This window comes from Perca flavescens, chromosome 17 (genome assembly GCF_004354835.1).
Source record: "Perca flavescens isolate YP-PL-M2 chromosome 17, PFLA_1.0, whole genome shotgun sequence".
NCBI lineage: Eukaryota > Metazoa > Chordata > Actinopteri > Perciformes > Percidae > Perca > Perca flavescens.
Window position 1 is genome coordinate 11,412,220 of NC_041347.1, and position 25,896 is coordinate 11,438,115.

A 25,896-nucleotide genomic window follows, 5' to 3' on the forward strand; every position below is an offset into this window, starting at 1 on the left:
CTGTTTTTTTTTTGTTTTTTTTCTCTCAACTTGATTTTACTGAGCAGTGTCTTAAATGCATCATTAATTTAGGACCTACTGTAGCTTACAGCAGTGGTTCCCAATCTGTGTTAGCGTTTGGTCCCTAAAACAAAGTCGACGTCTAATCGGCCAGTCGTGAACAGTTGAACCAAGCTGACATTCGAACTTCTGAGATTGTTTTTATTTATCCAGTAATTCACAACGAAAGTAAGCAAAATTTAAAAAATCTATCCTCCTCTGATTTTGTTTATCCTCTCATTTAAATTTATCTCGAGACCCTTTGCAAGAGTCCTGACCTCGAATTTGGAAAGTTTTGCCTAACAGTATCCAAAAGTTGTGACTTCCTCTTTTCCTTCCCCCTTTTTTTTTTTTTTTTTTTTTTTATGAGGTGTTGTCTTGCGTTTACTAGCAGTATTACCTTTTTCATCCTGATCTTGAATGGCGAGGTGCTGTGCATTGTTGGAACGGCTACTTTGGTTGGATATTGCCTGGATGTCTCGGGAGGGTGTCGGTAACTTGGAAATCACCTCACGGATCAGCGATTCATTACGCAAGACTTTGACTTGGTCGAAATCAAGACGCTACTTAATGTAACTTTGGTTGTTGTTGTGTTTCCAGTGTGAATGTTTTACGAGGAGTTGACGTGAGAGTGTTGAGTTATTATTGCGGTGGAGAATGGACCGAGTCATTCGTTGAAGCCATGAGTCCCCGGTCTTTAGTTCTCTTTATTCTGGTCCCACCTGTATCCCCTCACTCAAGCACCTAAGCTACATTATGCAACTACTTGCATGGAATCAGATTTGCACATCGTCTTTCCTCCTCCTTGTTCATAATGTAAATATACACAACAAAAAGCTGTTTTTTGTTTTTTTTCAAAATGTTTTCATAAACCAAAAAAAAAAAAATCTAAGATGTATCAGGAGCAACATTTCTATTTTAATGGGAAACTATTTAAATTTAAACGTTTGTCAAATCATGCACATTTCTTAATCAACTAGGTTTCCAATTTTGTTCTGTACATTTGTATATTGTATGTGTACAATAGCAATAGACATATACTACCTGGTGTAAAAGCATGCTTATACATTATTTTTCACGGTTGAAAGAGAAAGGCGTTCTGGCCATCTGTGATGATTTCTTAGCTGTCAGCACTTTGATTGAAGACGGTGACGGGGAGAGACGATGCCTTACTTCACACTGTGGATCTCTGACGACTCTTAGAATCGATGTGTTAGGGGTTTCTGCTTAACTACCGGTTGTTGTGATATATAATTATGCTTATCTCTTGTTGCATCGCCTTTGTTTGGTTTGTGAAGATGTAAAGGATTCTCCGTATAGTCATAATCTGATGCCAACTGATTCATTTCCGTGTCAGCCGAGACCAGTCACTGTATCACGTTGCATTTCCTTGTTAATCGCTGCTTTCTTCTGGTGTGAAATGGGACGAGTCTTATTATACTTCTTTTATCTTAGTCAGGCCAGTCTGAGTTTTGTGATTGTGCAATGCATCATTGAAACATTAAGGTAAGGTGCATGCTCCCTCTTTCTGCCTCCCAATGCCTCGCAGAGTTATTTTGTTAAGTGATGCAGTCCTTGTTCTCTCCGAGGCACTGGCTCATTTATTCCTATTCAGCGGTCTTCATTTCAACATTGCAGTTATACAATAGGATTCATTCAGGACAATATGTTTTAACATTCTCCGTCCCAATTAAAAAAAAAAAAAAAAAGAAAAGATAAGTCAGCAGAAGTTGTAGTCATTCTTTCAACAGTTCATTGTGTTTCACCATGTTTTGTTTTTATTACAAAATGTCTGTACAACAAAACAAAAATACACAAAACCATTTCTCTTAATGACAAGGTGAAAACCACAAATTCTCTTCAATAATTGCCTTTTTAAAATACTATTTCTGAAAAACCACCAGATATTGGGGGGATTGAATGTCTTTAACCTGTAAATTTCCTTCACAAACAAGCCTGCAGGATGACCATGACATGTACAAGAACAGAGAAACACCAAGCGTGAAAATGACCTCTCTTGCCAGTGAATAACTGAACAGCAGTCAGCATGGGTCTGTCCAATTCTCTTTGGCTTCAAGCCAGCATGCTCAGTCATCCTGCTAATTCTGTAGAAATGAGTCAAAAAAATCTCTGGGCACAGCAGAGGATTGTATGAAAGCCCAAAGTCATGTGAGATGGTCTGGAAAGAAGTAAATCCTACATTTCCCTTGCCTAGCAGTGATTTAGAAATCAGCCATGAAAAAGAGGCACTATGGTGCAGAAATAAGGCTCTCAGTCTAATAACTCTCATTCTTAATGATTGCTGAGGTACATGCTGAGATTGCAGTCAGCTAGGGTCTTAAATTGTAGTTCCAAGAAGTAGATTAACATTTTTTGAAGCACCTGAAGTCACTTTTCCTTCATAAGAGATCCTTGTTCGTACAAAAATATGTATACTCATTACTGTTGTAATACTACAGCATTGAGACTGCGCTGAATAACTGACTGCTTGACAAGGAAACAATAATGCTTTGATCGCAGCATTGAAGTGGAATATACAGGGTCTTGTTACTGCCCTGACTCAAGTCAGACATAGCATCACATAGTTAACGTTCTGCAGTCAAGTGGAGACTGGATCACAACAACATAAAGTTCATGTTTTTATCTGATAACCTCATTATCTGATTGTTGGCATTTATAAATACATGAACAAACTCTTCCACTCACTTTAAGGATGTTAACTGTGTGTAAAAGTTAAACATGACAGAATTGTATTCAAATATGTGTGTTAACACTGATGCAATTAATGATATCATGTTAAAAGTTGAGCTAAATTAAATGTCCATCCAATTTGTCAACAGGTTCCAAAAAGATCCTCAAACGCAAACCTGATAACGAATGATCATGTCATCAGCACTGAACCCTTCCCAGCTAAAGTAAAGAAGATGTTAGCAGTAAATCATCTCGTGTGTTCAACATGTTGTGACCCAGATACTTGATCCTGTTCGAGGGACAGTCCTACAAATGTCATAATCAAAACATGTAGAAAAACATCCAGCGGTCCTTCTCCATCTTGTAGTGAAAACTCCCGACAGAATGACGGTATATCAACATATGATGGTATATTAAATTAATTTACATATACATGTAAATAATTATTTTTCTTTATGCAAATCATTTTTATGTACATACAAAACCACTACGTAAAAAACAACTACATGCCGTTGCACGAACTAAACCAGGCTAAAAATACAAGTTATCAATAAAATAAAAAAAGAAAAACTATGTACATTTTCAAATGTCTCTTAAGTCAATAAGCGTCTCCCCGCCCATTTACAAACCCCAGATATGCGCGTGCACACACACGCGTTTGTGCACAAGTTGCTCACACTGGAACATTCAGACAAACAAATGTCTCTTTGGCTGGGGTGAAGCTGTGGCACCTTGCAGTGTGTGTACATGTAATTACACATTTTCAACAACAAAAATACGCACGCGCACACAAAAAAATAACACCATCTAACGGCATAGAAAATAGGTTCCGATAATGGATGTCATGATATATTTCCTATGAATTTGCGAATGCGCGCTATATATATATAAGAATTATACTGTTAAGGGTCAGCCACACATATGCCCTTGATTGTGTGTATATATGTAATTTTCAGTCACATTCAGAAGTGTAATGTGAAACGCTGTAGGAAGGCATCAATAAATAGAGATGGATGTATGTCTGTCTGCTGGCTCTGCCGTGTTAAACAGCTCCAGCTGTCTGTCAGTCACCCTTTGAGTTCTGTGCTGCGTCTAAGTTGACCACCTGGAGCTCCGTCAGGTTACTGCTGCTGCCGCTCGACTGCTGGCCAATCACCATCTGGAACAAAACACGGCGACGTTAGGAGACGGTACAGACAGCCAATCGCAAGTCATCACATCACACAACCGCACACACCACCCAGCGCAGATGGAAACCTTGCTACACTACGTGCTGGTTTTTCATGGAGTGGTGTAATGCTGTAACAGAGCTGACATTTTCTGGAATACTCTGAAATCAGATTCTGTCAAGTGCAATTTAAACTTTGGAATAGATGCATTTTTCACAAGAGTGCACCAAATATAACTTTAAAAAGGATTTTCCCCATTAAATACCTATATATTCTAAAACCAATTTACATAAATAAATGTACATTTTTCTCCATAACACTGGACTTGAAGTTTTGATTCCCATGCACTGCTACAGTGGTGTTCCGTTAGGCCTACTGCATGTGTATTGTGCTGCAAATCCCAGGTCAAACAAGATGCCAGCTGATCATTCACATTTCTCTAAAAGAGGTAACAGGTGACAATCCTGTGGCTGCTGTGTGCCAGTGCTCGGTTAGGATGCATTAGTGCGGTAACGTGGCATGCTGGTTGCATAGGGAATATGAGAGTTTCACTTGTAAAATGCAGATCTTGCCGTACTGGGTGTAGCTGCACCGCAGAGACGGGGATCTGCAGCGTGCCTGGAGGTGCTGTGAGGAACACCTGAGGGACAGCGCCTGGGGGGGGGGGGAAGAGAGAAACAACATCATGGTTTTCCCATCGGTAAACTCTTAGCATGAAGTTTATTTGAAATGATGCACAAATTATGAAATGAATCCACATCTGTCAGCCAGTAAACCGTGCGTGTTGTTGAGTGTCTCACCAGAGTCTTGGCCCTGAGCGTGGGACACCTGCATGGTCGACGTGCCCTGGGAGAAGGCGTTGAGCACGGCCAGCCCCCCGTCAGTCATCCCCGGCGTGGAGGCGTACATCACTGTGTGCGGGCTGGGGTACATCATGTGACCCGCGACAGACGTCGGCACCGACGAGGTGACGATGGTTGCTGGGAGACTCACCGTCGCTGGAGAGAGAGCAGGGGGAGGGGGAGGGGGAGGGGGAGGAGAAAGCAAATGTCACTGAGGGCAAGAGGTGTGTACAAATGTTGGCCAGCAGATGGCGCTTAACATCTATCTAAATCTAACCGCTGACTCCTTCTTATGCAGTGTGTAGTAGCACATAATAATAATCTGCTAATGCTGTCAGGCACAAAGCGGGACAGCTACACGCAGGAGGAGCCCATTCCCACCCATTGAGATGCTGTATATTTGCTTTTTTTTTTTGGCCAAACTAAAATTCAGATTCTGATGTGAAAAGTAAAGTAAAACTCCATAAATGCCATCATGTCATCAACACATTACGTGATTTTTGGATACTGCACTTGACATTTTCTGGTAACCTCTTTCGGGCCAACTGGAGCTGGTTCACTGAGAAAACCTACCAACTGTAATCCAGACAGGACAGCGGCGTCTTTCTTCAGAGAGGGGATTTGACCTACCGGTGGAGTTTGTGGAGGTGTGGCAGATGTCAAGGCTGCTGTCGCTGTTGGAGGTGGACTGGGTGCTGTGGTGTACCGTGATAGCCTGGAGCTGCTGGGGAACCCCTGCTCCTGGAGACACATACAGCCACTACAGTAAGACACCGAGCACCCCACACAGGGAGCAGCGCTAGTTGCAGTAGGAGTGGGGGGGGATGGGGGGGGTGTGGCACATGGTAGCACTGGCAGTAGAAGGGTTTGCAGTACAATTAGCTCAGATAGAAGAAGTTGCCGTGCAAGTAGCATTAGAAATCCCCAGCATTAGTTGCATGGTTAGTAGTCAGAGCGGTAGAGGTAGCATTAGCGGTAGCGTCATGGTGATCTGATTTAAGATTAGTATAAGCAAGCAGAGTTGTGGCAGAGCAGGTCACCTGTGAGGGAGACAGCAGCAGGGAAGCGGAAGACAGCCTGCTGTCCCTGCTGTGACTGCGGGGCGGCAGCCAGGGTCTGACCATGCTGCCCCTGCAGGGCCAGGGAGTGCTGCTGCAGCTGGCTCAGAGGAATGGTGGGGGTGCCGGGGGGGAGAGGAGTGCCTGCTGGAGGGGCACAAACACACAGAGGGGGATCAGAAAGGAAAAGGAAAGCTTGGAAAAGTGCTAGTAACTTAATTGTACAAATGTTCCCCAGTTTAGTTAGGGATGCAAGGCTCACAATTGTTTTGTTTTTTTAAAATATTCACTTATGCTTTAAAGCTGTAGTGCGTAGTTTCTGTCGCCCCCATGAGGAATTCTAAGTAATGACAACAAAACTGTCGGCTCGTCCACATGATACATATGCAAATGTTCAATAATGCATACGTGGCTGCTAAGTTAAGTGACCTATACTGTAGGACTGTATCAAGTGGTTGGCTGCCTCATTGACATTTCATTCTTTTCAAATGTTGCATGATTTGTTTCAATGTTGTATTATCTAAGTGTTTATCTTTGACAAATGGCAGATATTTTTCATTTCAGAACATAGACTGGAGTTACACCCTCACATTTGGTCACAGTTGCTGCAGCAGGGCGGGCGGGCCCTTTCAAGCTGTCAACTGAGGAGGTTTTAGTGTGGGAGGGTGTGTTGTTCCACCTGGCACTGCCGCTATGTGCCAGACAGGTGGTGAAGAGGAGAGAGGGACAGAGCAATAGAGGGAGGGAGAGGGTGGAAAAAGAGTAAGGGTGACAGCGAAGGTTGTAGGAGGAGGAGAAAGATTGAGAAAGAGAAGGGGGTGGGGGGGGGGGGTGGACAGAGACACCGCCTGGCTGTCCAGCTCTCAGTTAGAATAAAAGGAGGACCCATTAGTGGGCATCATGTGTCTGTCTGTTCAGCGGTGGCGGACCGCAGACACTGCAACATCTAGTTAGTAAAAACACAACAAACACTTTAGGCATCCCCAAATCAGAGCCTGCTGCCCCATAGTCCTCATCGAGTTGGTGCGGTAGAGCTCCCTTGTGTTTCAGAGTGGGTCTGTGAAGTCTCCCTTAATGAAGGGTCACGTCTAGTTCATGACCACTCGGTCACAGAGCTCCGGCTCCACAAAGTGCGCCTCAATTATGATTTCAGCACAAACCACCGATCCTTCTTTGAATATTCATGACTAATTATGGGCCGTGTTCATCCTCCCTTATTGCCGGGTCTATTGTGTCCCGCTCACCTAATTATTTCTGTCCCCAAGTGACAATGAAAAGCAGGGCCAGTCGCCAACATACGTGGCTTTCCTGGATACTGAAGGCTTTGTACAACCTGAGGCCACTGACTGTTGATGACGGACATGAAGGGCTGCTGTGTGATGTAAACGGCTCGAAGAGAGAGAGAGAGAGAGAGAGAGAGAGAGAGAGAGAGAGAGAGAGAGACACGACCACTCTCGGGACGGCTGAGATCACGGCACGCTGCCATTCAAATTCTAATCAGCTAATAAGCGAGACAACACCGTGACATTAACAAAACATGAAGGCCTGCGGAAGCGTCAGATCAATAGGATGCGGTTAAGATAAACCAACCAGAAAGAAACTCATTCAGAACTGTAACAGAGCTCTGGTGTGGAGCTAAAGGCTCCCCTACATACCGGGCATGAAAGTGAAGCCCCCCGGCAGCTGCATGACTCCTGAGGCGCCGGCGGTCTTGAGGACGGTGCCGTTGGCACTGATGTTGCCGCTGGCCGAGACGGGCGCCAGGTAGTTGGTGATGGGAAACGAAGGGCCGCTGCTCACCTGCATGGTGGTGGAGGTGGTGGGTACGGTGCACTGGGCGCTGCTGGTGCTGCCTGGTAGGCTAGCTACCGTGAACGTGGGCTTCAGTGTATCCTGTGGGAGAGAGCAAACCCGGTGATTAGGAAGACAGGGGAAGATCATTTGAGGAATTAAATCAGTACTGGATTCTGTCAAGGAAGAAAGGGTGTGTGGGGTCAGTGATTTAGGATTTCCCCACCATAAACGTGAGTTACTCGCAAGAAAGGGTTTTTAAAAAATGGTCAAAATCAGCTACCGAGATATCCCGGCTTATGGTCCCTAGTAAGGGTCAAGCTCCAAAAACACTGTCCTACAATTCCTGTGATGCAACTCAATGGTGTCTTTTGTTATGCCTGCTGTGACTGTGATGAATGCCAATATCTGTCAATAAGAAAAGATAAAACCTTATTTAGCCCGAGGGGAAATTGTTGTGAAGCAGTTGCAGTAATAATAATTGGCAGCAAATGCAAATGAACAATAAAAAAATAAATAAAAAAAAGGTGCAAAAACCAAATGTACCCAACAGCCAGAAATGTTAACAGTCAAACAATCTCCACATCTACAGCTTGTAACACCGTCTGTTACAAATGTGAAGCCATGTCCAAGATAACCCTGACGACATCATCAGTTGCTAGTATTTCAAACTGATAGACTAGTACGAGCTCTACTCTGCTAATTCCATTTATCCCAGTGACCACAAAAGCAACATCAGATGAGTTTCACACGAGAACACCTAAAATAACACCATTAATGGGGCTTTTCCTATGCAGGGGAGGAGGCTTTAATACTCCGTGTTGTCAGGGACCAATGGATGGGTGACAGAAACCAGAGTGGGTTTTAATAGACGAAGGCCAAATGACATTAACAAGGTAGAGAAACTAATTGCATCCATATGGAAAAATATTAGCAGTGCAGGGAGCATTTCTCTGTACAATTTCAGTTTTTTAGTCAAGTCTAAAAAGAACAAAAAGTTGCATTTGAGTTGGAGAAAAATATCTTGTCAGTTGTCATCACTGAATGTAGGAATTTCAGTGTAGGATTGCGACTCAACATTTGTTGGAAAACGTACCAAATCCTATTAAAATGCTACTCCATCTAACTATAAAGGAAGGTGTGTGTGTGTGTGTGTGTGTGTGTGTGTGTGTGTGTGTGTGTGTGTGTAATATCTAGAGAACCATTCATCTGATCTACTTCACACATGGGGGGTGTATTGCTGGGGGGATATTTGTTAATGGCAAAATGTGTCAAACCATTCTGAATGAAGTAGTGTGGTGCTGCAGAGACGTCCCGGCTTACAAATCCTATCCTACAGACTAAAGAAAAAAAAAAAAAATCTTTGTTTGGTACAGATCCATGCAACAATTACACACTATAATCATTTTAATTTCTTTCAATGTTAATAATTTAATGAAAATGAGACTGATTATACAAAAACCCTCCAATATCGTGAATCATATCGCAATGTCAAAATAATTGCAATTCGATATTTTCCTCATATCGTGCAGCCCTATTTGGTGTACTGTGTTCATGCAACATGTTCAATATTAATACATTTTAAATATCAGTGGGGGGGGGGCTTCACAGCTCTGCGGGCGGACTGACTCGACCAGGTCTTCACCCGTCTGTCTCCTGCGGTTTTAACTTTGCTGCGTGGGAGTGGCCGCTCCAAAACAAAAACTAAACTGATGGACTCAACCAAGTTAAAAATAAAAAAATATATATATATAAAAAAGGATTAAAGCAGGTCATGAACCACTCGCAGGCTGCACAGTCCTGCTCAGCTGGTGTCTATAAGCAGAACTCTGTTCACAAAAACAAGGATAACAACGTGGCTCTAATTACTGACCAGATGTAACTGGATGTTACTTCCTACAGTTACTGTGGGGGCTTCCTGATGTTAGCAGCTTCTCTCTCATCAACTTCTCGCAGAACTTCATCAGAATTTATGGTCATTGGGGTTTATTTTATTTTTTAAGTCTCTCGCCGTCTCCCGCGCTGCAGTACCACTTGCCTGAACTGTTACTCACAAATATACCCATGCTGTTACTAATGTGCCGGCAGAGGGGCTGTTTCACCAAAACATGACATGAAGCTTTTAAGAGACCACCAGACAGAAGCCTGAGTACTGATGACCTCTGTTGTGCAGGGCCAAGGGTGTATGCATGGTCGGAATCAGTGGAGGAGGAGTAAATAAGTTGGAGTACACCACTGGTGAGAAACTTTTGTTCCCAGAAATAGTCTGGTCCCAAAAAGATAGCAGTTAGCAAATGACATGTATACTCCAGCATTACCAGGGGACGCAGCTATTTCATGGCAGGTGTATCGCTGAAGACCAAAGGAAGTGAAGTGTTGAGTGTAAACTTGTACCGGAGGCCAGGCAATCAACACGTTCCCAACAGACACTGCACTAGTAATACATAATCCCAAGAGAGAAAGGGATAAATACATTATACTTGAATACTTGCAGCATCATCCATTCATCATCTATACCTGCTTATTCTGCAATAAGATCCAATCACTGCTCAATCCAAGTCTAGTGAAGAAGAAAAAATCATTTCTGCACTCATATTTTGTTGAGTTGCTATGACAACTCCCTGACCATGTACCATGACATCGCTGTACAACGTGTAGAATCAGGCAGGTGAGATGCACACATAAACTTAAGATCAATAGAGGTGAGACTACAGTAGTATCACAGCTAATGTGAACATCACTGAACAGCAGAGCAGCAAGGGTTTGTGAGTGGGCTGCATGATAAGAGCAGGGTAGGCGTTAGGCCGGGACTATAAAGCACATCTAAACCCACCATGTCTGTTTCTACGCACTTATACAAACACTTTATCACTCAAAAACTAATGATCTGTAATAGCACAATGGGACTAAGCCTACACATTAAAAAGGCGTGTACGAGTTTGCATGCTGCTGTGGGTTCAATGTTCTTTGAGGGTTTGATGACAGACAGCACCATTTTAAAGGCTCCTCCACAAAAATGCAGCTTTCTTCGGTCTAAATTTGGAGAACAACCGCTATCCTTTGCAGTCCTCAGTATCCCATAATGCATTGCAAACCCTTCAGTCCGAGACGCGAGTGTAGCCAGGGACTTTTGTTGTATGTCATCACCCCATCTCTCGCTCTCTCTCCTTTCCTGTCTGCTCTATACAGTGTACCATCTTATACCAGATAACCCTGATGATGTTATGAGGCAGGGTTATCTGGGCTTGAGCTTTGTCACTTCATGTACTTAAGTGAAATGTTACAACTCGCACTATAAACCTCTGTACCATTGAATTTGGAAAACCAGTTTCCCTTTCAGTCATAGTCATATTTAAACTTCTACAACTTGAAAACCCATTCGGTTTTTACTCTGAGGGTAGACTATATTATTTGTGCAGAAAATGCAGCCTAGACTCAAGTCCTCTGAAGGACAGACCTTTGCAGGCCTAGACTTTGGGAAGATCCAGCCTCGGAATTGTGACAAAACTTTTTTGTCGTAGAGGCAAAGCACTCGACACACAGTGCAGCAGTATACCAAATGAGGTGAATGAAACATGGCCATGTGTCACAACACACAGGCTTACAACGAGAAAGCAAGTAAATGAGACGGGCTGCATCCGATAGGCTTAAAATTCTGAAAAAAGGGACATATATTATCAATAACAACCTAAAGGTAGTGCAGAAGTAGGCTCAGCCAGCCTCTCTTAGCAAAGCACTATTGGTTTTTATATGTGACTGATTACATGGGTGAGAGGTGGATGATCCAGCATGGACTCAACTCAAGACCTTCGTACCGCATACTACCATGTTAACACACCAGTGGAGCTACTGTAAGGATCGACTCCCAGTCTTCAGCCACATCCCAGTCTGCTCAAGTCTTAATATCAAAAGATAGTCTGCTAGTGTGGCTCTACAAGGACTAAACAAAAGTTGCAGTTTCTTTTAATTTGATGACAAAAACAAACAAAAATAATCAGGGGATTAACTAATGATCAAGGGTGTCGCCGTTAACTCGAGTTTTCTGGCCCTCGTGACGCACAGATGGCTAAGCAGGTGTTGTCTTATACAAGCTGCTCTGAATCAACAAGAGTATACAAAACCAAAACTCCAAGGAGCTGAGCAGTTGTCTGGTCTGCAGCTCACATTCAGGCCCCGCTGAGGGGCTCTGACAGTCCAAGGTCCTTTACCTCTTTAGTTAAACAGCAGCTGGAAAGTCAAAGCAGGACGGCCACACAGCGGACTCGTAGTTTTTCCGCCTTTTCAACAAAGATAGAAAACTGAATAAAATTCGACCAACAACAATCCGCGTCCATTTACTGAATCAGGCCTGTCCTTCATCACAGGGTGATTGCTGACAATCAGACTGGGACACAGCTGTCAGCAGGTCTTCATTCTCCCAGGAGACTTTCCAATTTTGGTTGACGTAATCGTTAAATTAATGTCCGCTAAAACTCAATAAGATGAATGAGAATAACCCAGTCTACACTGGTGTAGGGGGGTCACAGATATAACTCATAACAGGTAAAAGAGGAACAGGATAGCGGTCACAAAGCAGAACCAAAATCAAGCCAAACAATAGAGATTGGGGATAAATTACATTGAGAAAGCGCAGCATTTGGATCATCACAGTGGTGTGGTCACATGTAGCGCTTAGCCACAGTAGCAGCAGAGTATACGTCTGTGGGCGGCAGGCAAAGCAGAGTCAGATCTGTGCGAGGGGTTCGGGGACAGAGGACAGGATAGGGGCTAGAGTACAAACAGCTGAGGGTACAGACAGCTGGCGGTAACCTTAGCACCTCGCAGGGGGAATTAACCCTTTCCAGGCCAGCTAAGGCAGCAGGAGGCTACGCAAAAAGACAGCCACCATCTGACTCGGAGCAGTTCTCACCACTGGGGCATTACGAGAACTACTAAATTCCTGTAAGGGACTGAGATGCTTCACCAGAACAGGATAACATGGCTGACTAAAAAAAAAAGGGACAAGGCCACTGTGTTCCAGCTTTTCCATATTACACTGTTCCACCTGTCACATGTCTACTCGGATCCAACCAGGACTGAGAGTTTGGCTTCAAAAAAGGTGTAAACGGATTAATCATCCAGGTTTGAGTCTATGTGGTAATCTAAAAAGTCTAGTCAAACTGCCACTATCTCTGTGACCTACATAGCACGCTTCCACTGACCTACTGCTTTGTTTGACCACCTCCAAGTGTCTCCTGTTCAACTGGCCAGTCTATAAACAGCGCTGGCTTTTAGTTCAGTGTCAAGGCAGCGCATAGTAAACATAGGCCACAGTGGTGTAATGCATTCCTTTAGAAAAGTAGTGTAGACAAAGCCTCTGCACTGTTATGTCCTCCTGAAGTCCATGTCCTGCTCCTTTTAATACAATCCTACACACAGATACAGTACATCATATCATCTCCATCACTAAAAGTTAACCCCTTCACTGTAATATTGGAATATACTGGAAGTCTGAATAGTACACAAACACACACACCTGAATCAAGTTGTCAATTAATAAACTATTCTTAATTTGCAGCTATTTTGATCATGAAAGCCATTTCAAAAGCAAAAGTGCAAAATTTTACTTTCTTAATTGTGGAGGATTTGCTGTTTTTCTTTCTGCCTTATGTTATATGAAACTACATTTTTGGTCAGACAAAACAAGCAATTTGAGGATGTCACGTTGGGTTCTGAGAGGCTGGGATGGATCTTTGGCACTTTGTTTTCAGACATTTTACCAAACAATCAATTAATGAAATGATAATGTCTAATTTTCAAATCAACCTAACTATATTGCTCTCCTTGCTTTGAAAAAAATTAAAAAAATAAACATGGCATGGTAACAAATGAAGTCACAATTTACAGTCATGCGAATGGAGGGCTGAGTCATCAGGAATAAGCAATGAATCCTCTGGACTCAAGAGTGAACAGCTACGGAGAAAACCCTCCACAACATACTAAGTAATTTATTTAACAAGAGAGGGGCGTGATTTTACTCCAGCGACAGAGAGATCTCATATACATCCTGGCCCTCCTATGAACAAATGAGAAATCTTAATATAAAAAGGATCATGAGATCAAATTCAATAAAACGAAAATCACGAGAAACATCAGCAAGCCTATTTACACACTCAAGAATTCTAAGGTTCTTTGGTTTTATTTTCTAGATTGTGTGCATTCGTAAGGGTACTATATATGGTAAAAGAATAAAAGCCTCCATTGCCCTTTCACATTCACAGACCTCATACGAAAGACCCCGTTTTAAAGTTACAGGAAAGGAGAGGAGAGAGTAATTAAAGAGTAGGACACAAATGATTCCCTGTTCGTGAGGGATTAATCATTTCAAATTGAAGGTGACAACTGGCAGGCTCGTCCAGTGTTGTTTGGAGAGCCCATTGTGCAGTTTACTGGTGGCTGGCCCTCGTCTAATCTCCCATTTGCTGGCTCCCATCTCCCCCTCTGTCACACTGCCAGCAACATGGAATTCGCAGCTCCATTTGGGACTGCTAAAAAAGGCAAGGCAGCCCAAGTGGAGGAGGTGCAGCCAATGGCGGCTGACCTGTCCAGTTGCTTTCTGTAAAATAAGGGGATGGCAGGGGGAGGGGGAGGTTGGGGGGGGTGACACATAACGTTGCTTTCCTCCACTGTAACACAGTCTGCTCTCCCTGTCAGAATCCCTCCGACAATACCGCCACCTCTCTCTACATGCAGTCTGTTTAGGAGCAGCCTTGTGATAAGAGCGCATATCTGAGTAAATTAACTTTCCATTATCTCAGCGATTCTTTCTTGTCACCTACTTCAAGCCACTGCTCTGCCCTTACAACAGCAGTTAGACAGGAAGACAGAGGAAATGGTAGATTAATAATCAAATCACTTAATTTCTCTGGAGAACACACCACGCTAATGAGCAGAGCAACAAAAAGTCTTCACCAGGATTACAACAGCAATATGGCACTGACTGCCAGATCAGTAGCACCAGAGGAGGGGGAGAGAGGAAAAAAAGGAATTTTAAAAAAAAGGAGGGGAAAACCAGAATACCATGATACTGAGAATTCTATACTAAGATGGATCCTCTCTAAGCAAACACGAGTTGTGGGATTTGCAATCCCCTTCCAAAAATATCCCAAAAAGCATAAAAACATCTGTTCTGTAGGCACGTCTGGTATTAAGAAGCAGCCAGAGAAGCCATAACAATCCAAAAGATCTGATGGAGAGTGCCACAATAATTACAAAGATATGCTCTTTGTGAAGTGTTATTATTTAATATCTGGTGTAACCACTTTTCCCTCCACCTAGTCTCATTTACCTCTACATCAGACATTACACTTCCCATAATGCCTTCTACAGCCCTGAACGGATTCTTCCCTGTGTGACTGTTGAAAGTAGATGCCAAATGATGTGTGTGGTGCTCTTCATTCTGATATCTCTCGCTGCTAGATTATATCTAGCAAGCTCAGTTTTCAGTGCCAGATTTGGGTTTTGTTGACCCAAGACTCAGCCTGTTCAGTCTTAAACTTTAACAAACAATCACACAAAACTGTCAACTATGAAAACAAGATGTGGGGTGATATGAAGCCTGACTCTGATACTGTACGGCCCACTATAATAACTAATTTTAGTGAATAGTTCAGGAGAAATTTGACATTTCCAAAAGAGTGTTTTTCCACTTTGAAATTCAGAAAGAAACGGTTGATCTGTTGGACAGCCTATGTAAAATTGCTTTGATTAATTGATTTTTTTCTTTTAATCCAGTAAGAGTAATATACGAAAAAGACTTTTAGCATAAGGTCTACTTCACTTCTAAGAGTCTTCCTTTGGTTCTCCAAAATGTCCTCCACTTCCCCCACCAGCCATTGCAAACTCAAACTCTGAACTGTTTAGACTAGCTTGGACTGTATGCATTACATACTAGTCTTGATGAATAGTGTCTAGAAGCTGCAGAGGTGCACGCGGCGACCACGCATCATCTCTACTACACAGAAATGATCCTTTGAAATCAAAGCCTCCGTATCCACCTGCCATGTCCTAAACACAACGGCGCCGATCATCCTGACTCCCATTATGACAAGTGTGTCCCTCTGTGTGTAGTGTTCACAGGGCCCATGCCGGTCTCCCACACTCATAATTGCAGTGGGTGGCAGAGGTCACGTCGTCACTACCAGCCACCTAAACAGGCGTCACATGAAACGGGAAAATTTCGCTTAAATATTTCCATTCCGCCCACTCATATCTACATCCTTACCTCCCCTCTATATCACTAAATGAGTGGTGTGGGGGTGGGGGGGGAAATCACAGGACTCCAAAGACAGCTGCAGCTTATAAGGAATGCAAGGGGCCTCAGCCAAGAAAGCAGGCAGGGAAACCATACCATATATGGCAACATAGGCAGAATCTAATTTTTATCAATGAGCAGAGGGGGCATAAGAGTGGCTTAACATGCAAAAGGTTGATCTCCCATCCTTGACGGTGTATGGTAAGTGTTAGTTAGTGCCTTGTAAAAACAGCACACAGGCAAACTGGCCTGGAAGTGTGTCGGTCTTCAAAGGGGCGTACTTAAGCCGTGTAAACAGCAGAGGGAATCTCGGCTTCCAGCATGCGAGCACACCGATGTGTGGACAGTGAAGTGTGTCTGCGGATGAATTTACCGCTTTGCTTTAACATCTCAAAGACCCGAGGTTTTAAGAACCCTTGCGGTAATGTAGTGAGAAATACAGGGATCGCAAGCTGCAGCTTTTCATCAGGGACGAGAAGAGCGCACTAATGATGATTATGGAGGAGTAGAAATTCATCTTTTTGTCATTTAATTCAACTTCATTCGATCATGACAATTTTTAGAAGGTTTGAGAGTTTGAAAAACGGCACAAAATGTCTGATGTTCCAATGTTTTCAGAAATGTAAGTTTCACCCGCTCCATCAAAAAAAAAAAATCAAAGATAAACACTTCCATGTAGCAGACTGCATGTTTCTCATCCTAACACAACCCAGACCTGCTGTGATTTATCTCGGAGAGTGTCACGAGGCTTTCCTGGATGAGAGGTCAGAAAGGTAAAGTGTAGCCAGCTCCCTTTTGGGAGTGGGATAATTCTCTGCATCTTATCTGGCTTTCCCTTCACATTAGAGCCCTTTTAAAAATAAAAATGGACTACGGAGACTTTTTGGTTTAATTAAAAAGAAAAAGGACTTGGTGCTCAGAACCAAACCACAAGCCCAAAGCAGAAGCTTCACATATAACAAAAGTTCAAAACGGTTCACGATAGGACAAAGATCTTTTTCCACAGCTGATGTGAGTTTGATTTATTTGTTCTCTTTGTGTGCTTATCCAGCCTTTTCTGGAGAGATTTCCCACTATATCCATTAGTTACTCACTTATGGTGCTTTATAAGTTTTTCTTTCGTTTTTTTTTTTTTTTTTTTTTTATTTGCAATGCAATTTATGTCTCTATTGGAAAGCAGACGGTGAGTCACACAGACCAACTCGAGTACCATTGCTGCTGAAAGCAAGGGAAATGGGCTGTGGGGAAAGGTACAGCTACAGCCTCACTACGATCTTCCCAAAAGAGAGAAGAGTGTGTTCTTAATTTTTTGTCCTAACTGCCTAGAGGACAGGTCTAGACCTTTCCACTTTGTGATTCTAACCTTTATGTCGCCCATGCTCTCCGACTCAGACACCTGATAGGTGAGGTCTGTCTCCTCAAAGCCCGTGGCACTCATGCGCTGGTCCGTGGAGGGGTCAGAGCGCGGCGGCGAGTCCGGCGAGTTGAGGCATGTTTGAATCAGAGCTTTGCCCGTTTCACTTGTAATCATGGGTTGGAGTTTGCGGGTGGCAAAAGTGTAGACATGACCCGTTTCGCTGGCCACAAGCAGCAGAACCTGGGTTCCCGTCAGGGTGGAGAGTTCATAGGCCTGGGAAAGAGAAAAAAAGAAAATTCAAGTATGTAGCAGAGATGAGAGGCTAGAATTTAAACATCAGAAAGATATGGTTCACCAAATTGGGGCTTGGATTACCTTCGTCTCATAGACAAAGTAATCTTATTCTCTACTGGAAAGGGAATGTAGGAGATTCCAAAGTGAACCTCTGAAAAAGCAATACCATAGCAAAGAAAACACTCCTGTAGTGAACTATGACATATAGCACAAATGAAGCTAAAATAACATGAGATAAGGCTCCCAAAATAGAGAGCGTGATATAGCTGAAAGACTGATTGTAGCTGGGGACTGGCTTCCAGGGGCAGTTGTAGTAACTCAGTCTTGACGGAGGACACAAGGAATTATTCCTAACACCCAGAGGTCACACACACACACACACACACACACACACACACACACACACACACACACACACACACACACACACACACACACACACACACACACACACACACACACACACACACACACACACACACACACACACACACACACACACACACACACACACACACACACACACACACACACACACACACACACCGTTACCATCACCTTGGTGAACACAGTACAGTCGGAGCTGGCTGATAGATGTGCCATTGTAAGCTGGAGCACAGGAGGAGGAGACAAATCATTCAAATTAAAAAGGATTTTATTGAGCGGTTATAAAAACCATGCATTCATGCTGGTCTGCTCCATCATGCTCAAACACAGTGTTCATTATGGGCCCTATCGGTCCAATCATCTATATGTGGGCACACGCTGATTGTACAATTGTCTTTTGTGTGCAATAATATGATGACAGAGCACAGAAATGTTAATAATGGCCAGCTACTGCTATAGTGACTCAATGCTACACAGCACTCGTTTCCCCTGAGCACTTTAAACCTTAATTACATAAGAGGTTTTTGATGCTTTGTGTATTGAAGAACAGTGTTAAAAGGGAATCTCTGGTTGTACAATTCACCTCAGCACCTGCTAATGCAGCATTACAGAAGCAGGTAATGAACTACACAGCTCCAGTCATCCTCTTCCACCACCATCTCCCTTGATTAGCACTGGCCAACATCCAAGGCAGAATTGGACTAATGTCACTTTATATGTGCTCGGTGGCAGCGCAAACTAGACCCACACAATTTTAACCACGCAAAGTTACCTTGCTCTGCTAATGTTCTCATAAATATTCATGCACAGTGCAGGGGGGGGTTTCCTCTGTCATACAAAACTTCCTAGTCAACACTATATATCAAAATTAAAAAAAAGGAGCAGAAGAAAGTCATGGACGCAAACATATACATATGTAGTTGTGCAATTAAAAAATACAAAATACAGTGGCTTATGTTCCGGGTGTTATCTTGGCAGTTAGAATACTAGTTTCCAGGGACTAGTAGGTGAGCCAGTTTCAGACCCCTGGTATTGTGCATGTTGGCTCACTTGCATGGTGTATTGAGGTACCTAAATTAAATGGTGCCACAACTTATATTATTAGTTACATTTGTGCTTTTCCTGCTATGACAAGTCAAAATGTCAGCCATGAAAACAGCCTATGAGCATAGTTACAAAAAAAAACATGAACATGAAAATATACCCTTTATAACTATTGGAACAAATAAAAAATAAAAAGGAACCAAAAGTACTAATTTAGTAATCCTGCACCTAACAATTTGCATTGTGCAGGTATTTACATGCACATAATCTAAAGCCTATATGAGAAGAGAAGAAATGGGCCTATGCTTAGCACACCACATCTATCAAAATTAAATCTAGGCTCTTCCTAGAACCAGTTTGACACCAGTCTACTATGTATCTTCCCACTCCACCCACCTCTCAATTTCTGTGATGGCTGACATAGTGTAGGCATCATTTCAAAAAAAGTTCTATCCACACAGTGTGTCAAATAGTCTTCATGTTGCCAAGAGCCTACATAAAGACACCTCAGTTTCCACGACAACAGTCTGAAATACATAGAAAGAGAAATACAGCAGAGTACACAAAACAGGCGCTTCAAAGTAACACAAGAACAAATGAAAACTCTTGCACTTCAATAAAGCATTGTGTTTATTTAAGGTCATAATGGAAAATGACCATGTCTACAGCAAAACAGCTGCTTTGCTTCTGGTCACCAGCTGACCTCTTCTCCAAATAATCAACATAAGATGCTTTGATGACACACAGCAATACTTAATCATGGCGGTAATCATGCTTTGGAGTTCTTTCGTCTTTAATGTCAACTGCTTGTGTGCCAGACCCAACTAACTAAAACTGAAACCGAGACAAGTCATCACTGGATGAGGCTAGATGCTTGTATCAAAATGTGTAGTGCCATGATGCATGCACAGACAGTCCCCAGCTTCTCTCTTCTGTTCCAGTGCTCTTTCTGACTGTCCTCTCTGATCCCGTTTCCCTGGGGGTTTGGTCAGCTGTTGGCACCTATAGGCCCGCTGCTGCTCACCACCGCATGGCTGCCGCCTGCAAGCAGAGCCTTGCATTACAGTGACAGAGGGAACAGCCTGTGCACTGAGGGCTACTGATGGGGACTACTTCCAACAGTTCTAGGCCTGTCTCTCTGTGTATTACTGCCTGAATGAGTGTGTCAGTTTATCTGGAAATCGGTGTGCTTGTCAGGGCGTGTGTGTGTGTGTGTGTTCATAAATAGAATTGTCATTTGCTCAAGTCTATTTAAAGCCAATTGCCTGTCATGAATGTTCTGACTCCCTCACATCCAGTGAGTCAGTTTATTGTTTTTGTCTTTTATAAAGAGACATTTGGATTACATTTACTACAGGTCAAAAGTCTCTAAACATAATGTAAGCCCACTATTATATTATAAAGTACTTTCCCTATGATGTTATGATATATATAGCCTAGGCTACAGCTTATTAAGCAACCCCATTGTTAATTGCATGAATGAATGAATTCACAGCACCATATATTATTTCTGCAGTATGGCCAAACAACACTCAATCAAATGACTGTAGACTAGTTGGATGAGATACACAGGATATCACCTGACTTACCTTTTTCATAATACCAGTCTTCCTCTTGCTGAAAGTGGTGTACCGTCTCAATTTGTTGTCAATAAATTCCATCTTTATCTTTACTCGCCCACGTGTTTTCTTCCCTGGCTTTGCCCCGGCGACCCCTCCGGGTACCATGCCGTAACCTCCGGGAGGTATTCCCACCTCCTGCCCCGTCACCGCAGCTTCCATCTCCCCTCTCTCCCGCTTCACCCCTCTCCTGCTGTCCCCGAGTGAACCCACTGGGTCATCATCATCTCCGGAGTCAGAGTCATTGTCCGAGCCGCTGCACATAGGAGCACTTTCTCTGTCCGGGTTGAACCTGGCTCCGTGAGGCAACACAACTCCCGCGTTTAGCCCCACCATGCTGCCCTGGACGGCGGTCTGTAGAGGAGTCACACCAGTTCCGTTCCCCGGTCTCGCACCTCTCGGACCCCCTGGACCATTAGCCCCCAGCATCCCGACGGCGTCTCTTTCCCCCTGTCGCCCGCTACTACTGTCGCTGACCCCCGGTAAAGCTAGCCCTGCTCTGACCAAAACGGGACGGATCCCGCTGCCGACAATCCCCGAACCGTGTCCTGTGTTACCTCTGCCTGAAGGTGACCCGTTTCCAGATGGTGCCGATCCAACCCGGCTCGGTAACATTCTATTTACTGAACAGAGTCTCGAAACACCAGCCAGGAGAGCTGGAGCGCGTTGTCTAGCTAGTAGACTAAATGGCTGATAAAACGCATACACGCCTGGGCCAAAATGTAAACAAACCAGACCAGTTGGGGGTTTGGAGACTCCAGGAAATTACCGAAACAAACTTTCAAAAGTGATGCTGCCCCTAAGACCCTTCAATCCCGGCTCTGTATGGTTCACCCTCCTCCTCTATTTCCAAAACTCTGAGCACTTTCTCAAAAAGGAAAACGCGAAGAGCGCCCTCGATGTCGATCCGCCATGTCACGTAGTCCGCATTGTAAACCGGAAATAACGCTAGTGTCGGCCTGTTGGCGTCTGAATGCTCATTTTTACTCCACCAATACCGCGATATTGATCTTTTCGTCGTTTAGGGATGCATAAAAACATCCATTTTTTTTAACAGCGTTTACGACAGCGGAGTAATAATGCAACACAGGAACTACTTCCCTCCTTATAAAGAGATACAATGTTTCCTTATAGGGTGCTGTCTCTCCTTATTTGGTGAGTCACAGCGTCGCCTATCGATTGGTTGAGGATTATCTGAGCAGCGCTGTCATTGGTCAACAAGGCACCTCATTGGAATAAATACCAAAATGGTTGCGCTACCAACAACGTCACCGTGGATAGGCAGAGGCACCAAAATAACAAAACATCCAACTTTTTTATTCCTTACAGGTTGTACTGTCATACCACAAACCACGTTTTCCCATAGTTTATACTTAAAATATATATCTTAATGGTCTTTATTGGTCGAATAACTTGGAATGATTATGTCAGAGGAATTGTTTTTTTGAGTTTAGATGAGATGTAGGCCTACAGTATTGTATTGCTGTTGGTGGATATATAAGTTTAGATAAATTCTACTTAAGATCCCAAATAACTCTAAGATCACATACATAGGTTCCTATTTAATTTTTTGTTGCACTGTATATATAATCTTTTTTTATGGTGGAATACTCTCCTAGCACACACTAACTACCTTAAAGACTAGGCCTGCATCACACTAACGTTTTCAAGAATTGCAACACCACTGTTCACAGTGCTGGCAAGCTGAATACAGTCTTTCAGTATTTGTAATTCACTGTAAAAGCATGCATCTTGCATTCAACATATTGCAGTGCTGGGAAATTATTGTAACCTTGCATAGTCAGGAAATTATTGTAACCTTGCATAGTTTTCACGGCAGACGTGTTGACATGTCATAGTAGGTAGCACAGGTGTATTCGAAACCATTAATGATGTCCTGCATTCCACTCAGGAGAGGCCCTGGTATTGTGCATGCTGACTCACTGAAACAGCTTACTGGGATACTTGATGGAATTGAGCCATTGTTAAGGTTATCAATTTCAGCTGTGATTTTCCTACTATGACAAGTCCAAATGTCATACATGACATAAATTATAGCAGGAAAAGCACAGGTGTTACTTATAACATTAACGTTGCCTCAGCTCTATTAAAGTTTCCCAGTAAGCCGTAACAGTGAGCCAGCATGCACAGTACCAGGACCCTGAAACTGAAGCAACCAAATGGAATTCAGCTATCATTAATTTCATTATTAACGCATGTGCTTTTCCTACTGTGATAAAGGTTCATCACAGGAAAACCTGGCAAAAGGCCATATCTGACAGCGTTTGAAATGATGCAGTAAGCCCTACCCATCTGGTACTCCAGACAGGTTAAAACAAATGCCACTTCTTATGGTATTTGAAAATGGTTTCTCAACCCAAGATTTGTTGGCAAGCTGGTACGGGTTTTTCATTGAAATGTAGCCTATGGGCTTTTACTACCACGAGTGCTCCTTGAGCTTAAATGCACTTGGGGAAAAAAGTTGTCACAATATCACAAGTACTGAATGAGTTGGACTAGAGTTGAACAGTAGTAAGTATGGACAATTTAACATACGCTGAATGACAAAAATACATCTAACATACCAACACTAATAACTGTATTATAAATTGGCTTTGAGGATATGAAAAACTCAAACATCTACAGTGAACTGCTAAAGTCGCCTGTGGGAACCATATCAATAATTAAACATAATGCCATATTAAACATTGTCTCTAATCCAAGACTACATGGAATCATATGGGAATCCTCTTTTGCAGCTATAAAAGGACATGTTAGCGTTTTTTCAACTCTAAACATAATTATATGGAGAAAAAAATATTTGGCAAGCTTTTAGGATCAGGTTTAAAAAGACCTACAGGAGATATACACCTCCCTCTAGTGGTTAATAAGATAACTTTTTGGATTAGCAGTAAAACAACATAATATTCTATTTTAATGTAGCTGCAAGCAGGGAGCGGTCATGAAAACTCATCAGCTGGCTTACAAGTGGCAACATTTTGAATGCATTACAGTTAATACATTCCACAAATATAACACTCACCAGGCTACCACAGTATATATTATTTTACTTTATATTTTATTAGATTCCTAAATTTTTATCTGCTGCACTATTTTATGTATTAGATTCTAATTAGACTGCTTGACTGTAATTGTTGTGTAGATGGCAATAAAAGAACTTGAACAAATTTCCATGATCCTTTTCCATGATTCTACAGTTTTTTGGAAAATGCCTAAATGTGTTTCAGCAGCCAAATAACTAATTTGGAGATTTCTTGTACATGCTGCATTAACAAGGAATAGTAAAAAAAAAAAAAAAAAAGCCTTGAAAGCTAATTTTTATACAAAACTAAAAAAGAAGAAAAAAAATCACACCAAAAACTGATATTTTGGAGACCGTCAGCGATGTGGTTCTTGAAGATGTGCCATTTTAAGTATTAACCACAACACATTGGGTAAAAACACTGTGAACCTTTTATTGACAGCAGCATGTATACTTTTGTATATATCTGTGATTACTGTGAACACTTGCTGAAGCAGATTAAAAAAGGAGGTCTAGGTGTGAGTGCCTAGCATTCATAAAAACATTACACTAAAAACAACGTATAAAAACAAGTTCATAAACAAAGGCCATTGCATTTGATTAGATAATGTAAAAAAAAAAAAAATTTAAAAAAAAAAGAGAGAGAGGGAAAACAGTTAAGATAATCCTTCATTGACCAGGCACTTAAATGAGTACTGGTGACCAGCAGTCACTCTTTTTTGACCTCCTTTGTACTTTGTGTTAACATATTCAGCTGGTTACCAGACTGAACGCACATTGAGATGTTGAGATTCTCACACTGTGAAAATGAAAACATAGCATCAGAGAAGTACCTTTCTGTTATAAACATAGTTTAAAAAAAAAAAAAAAAAAAAAAAAGACAGGACCTTCATCATAAATAAACAGGCACCTGCATGTCCTACTACACAACATGATAGAGATAAAGAGGGATATTCTTTTTTTAAGTGAAGTTAGTGCATGGCTTCTACATTATTTACACATTGCCTGGTGAGACGGTCCACTTTGCAGCATTGCACAAAACAATTGGACCTGGAAGGGGAGACTGTGATTGGACCTCTGGAGCAATGATGTTGCAGGTTAAACACAGTGATAGGCTGCAGCATGCCTGCAACACGATAATGTTGATGCGATATTAATGGGGGTTCTTACCCATTGGTCGTGACCAATAAAAAGCACCTCAAAGTTAATACAAGAGCAGAACACACTCATAAAAAACGTACAAAGCCCACACTGGCGCAATCTCATCTATTCAATATGTTTCATTGGCTATGATCTTTTTTTTTTTTCTCCATGTTCCTGAAGTGTTACCATAACACCGATCGCTTATTCCACAAGTTTTCTCAAAACGCAAATCACAAGCATAACGGACGACGAACCTTCATGCAAACCCTATTCCACTTCTTCTTTGAATGTACACCGCAGCATGGGAACAGTTCAGTGGCGCGCGCACACGCACACGCACACACACACGCGCACACACACGCGAACACACACGCGAACACACGCACACACACACGCACACACACACACACGCACACACACATACACGAGGATGTTGGTGTGTAGCTAGGCGTCTCCAAAAGGTTTCAGGTGGCGGACTCGTGATGCAGCTGATTGGATTTTAAATCCAAGCAGGCCAGCTGAAACGGTGTCACTCAACACACCCCGAAGTGGTTGAAGCTTCAATGCTCCACTGAAGTCCCACTGTGTCCCACTGTGTCCCACTTTCCCTTCAATATTCTTTCAGACTTGACAGAGCAGCGGACCTAAATTTCAGGGGGTTTTCCTAAGCTTCCGACCAATACTTTCTATTGATCTGAGCCAGCGAGAACACTGTAACATACTACAAAGCAGTCGGAGGTTAGGGTGAGTGTGTGTGTGTGTGTGTGTGTGTGTGTGTTTGTGCGGAGGGGTAGAGGCACTAGAGGTTGTGAGACTCTGTGAAAACAAAGTGTCTCTGGGACAGAGCGGCCGCAGACAGGCAGTCAGAGTCACAGTGGAACCACAGACAGGGAACTCGAGGGGAAGGTCATCCATGCTGCCGTTAAGGCAAACGTAAACTCCTGGCACTGCTCACAAGAAGCAATTTATACAAACGTTGATTGCGTTTCCACTGATATAGCAAAGGAGTCTTAACCACACATCCCACGGTTTGAAATGCATATTAAAAAAAAAGTGTTTTCTCCTCAACCCTCTTCCCTGAAATGTGTGAGACTAATAATCCAGCATTCCTGTCTTTTTTTTTTGG

General features: G+C 42.7%; 1 protein-coding gene across 5 annotated transcripts; it reads right to left on the reverse strand.

Moving 5' to 3' along the window:
* Positions 1-1,790: 1,790 nt before the first annotated feature.
* Positions 1,791-21,683, reverse strand: srfb (serum response factor b). Of its 5 annotated transcripts, none has more exons than XM_028603129.1 (8): positions 20,555-21,683; positions 17,280-17,513; positions 7,455-7,692; positions 5,782-5,946; positions 5,372-5,482; positions 4,700-4,897; positions 4,477-4,553; positions 1,791-3,889 (listed from the first exon to the last, which is right to left on the reverse strand). In XM_028603129.1, the coding sequence occupies exons 1-8, from the start codon at positions 21,197-21,199 to the stop codon at positions 3,794-3,796; spliced, it is 1,764 nt and encodes a 587-aa protein (XP_028458930.1). In that variant the 5' UTR covers positions 21,200-21,683; the 3' UTR covers positions 1,791-3,793. The 5 variants fall into 5 exon arrangements, with proteins under 5 accessions (XP_028458930.1, XP_028458928.1, XP_028458927.1 ...); XM_028603127.1 differs by having other exon boundaries at positions 5,782-5,943; positions 17,247-17,513; XM_028603126.1 differs by having other exon boundaries at positions 17,247-17,513.
* Between the last annotated feature and the right edge of the window lie 4,213 nt (positions 21,684-25,896).

Bases quoted from the DNA above. Each gene is read 5' to 3' on its own strand.
- srfb (XM_028603126.1), bottom strand. From the start codon at position 21,199: ATGTTACCGAGCCGGGTTGGATCGGCACCATCTGGAAACGGGTCACCT. The intron at 5,947-7,454 runs GTATGTAGGGGA...GTGCCCCTCCAG, and splicing joins GGGCTTCACTTTCATGCCCG to CAGGCACTCCTCTCCCCCCC. The intron at 3,890-4,476 runs GTACGGCAAGAT...GTTTTGTTCCAG, and splicing joins CTGCGGTGCAGCTACACCCA to ATGGTGATTGGCCAGCAGTC.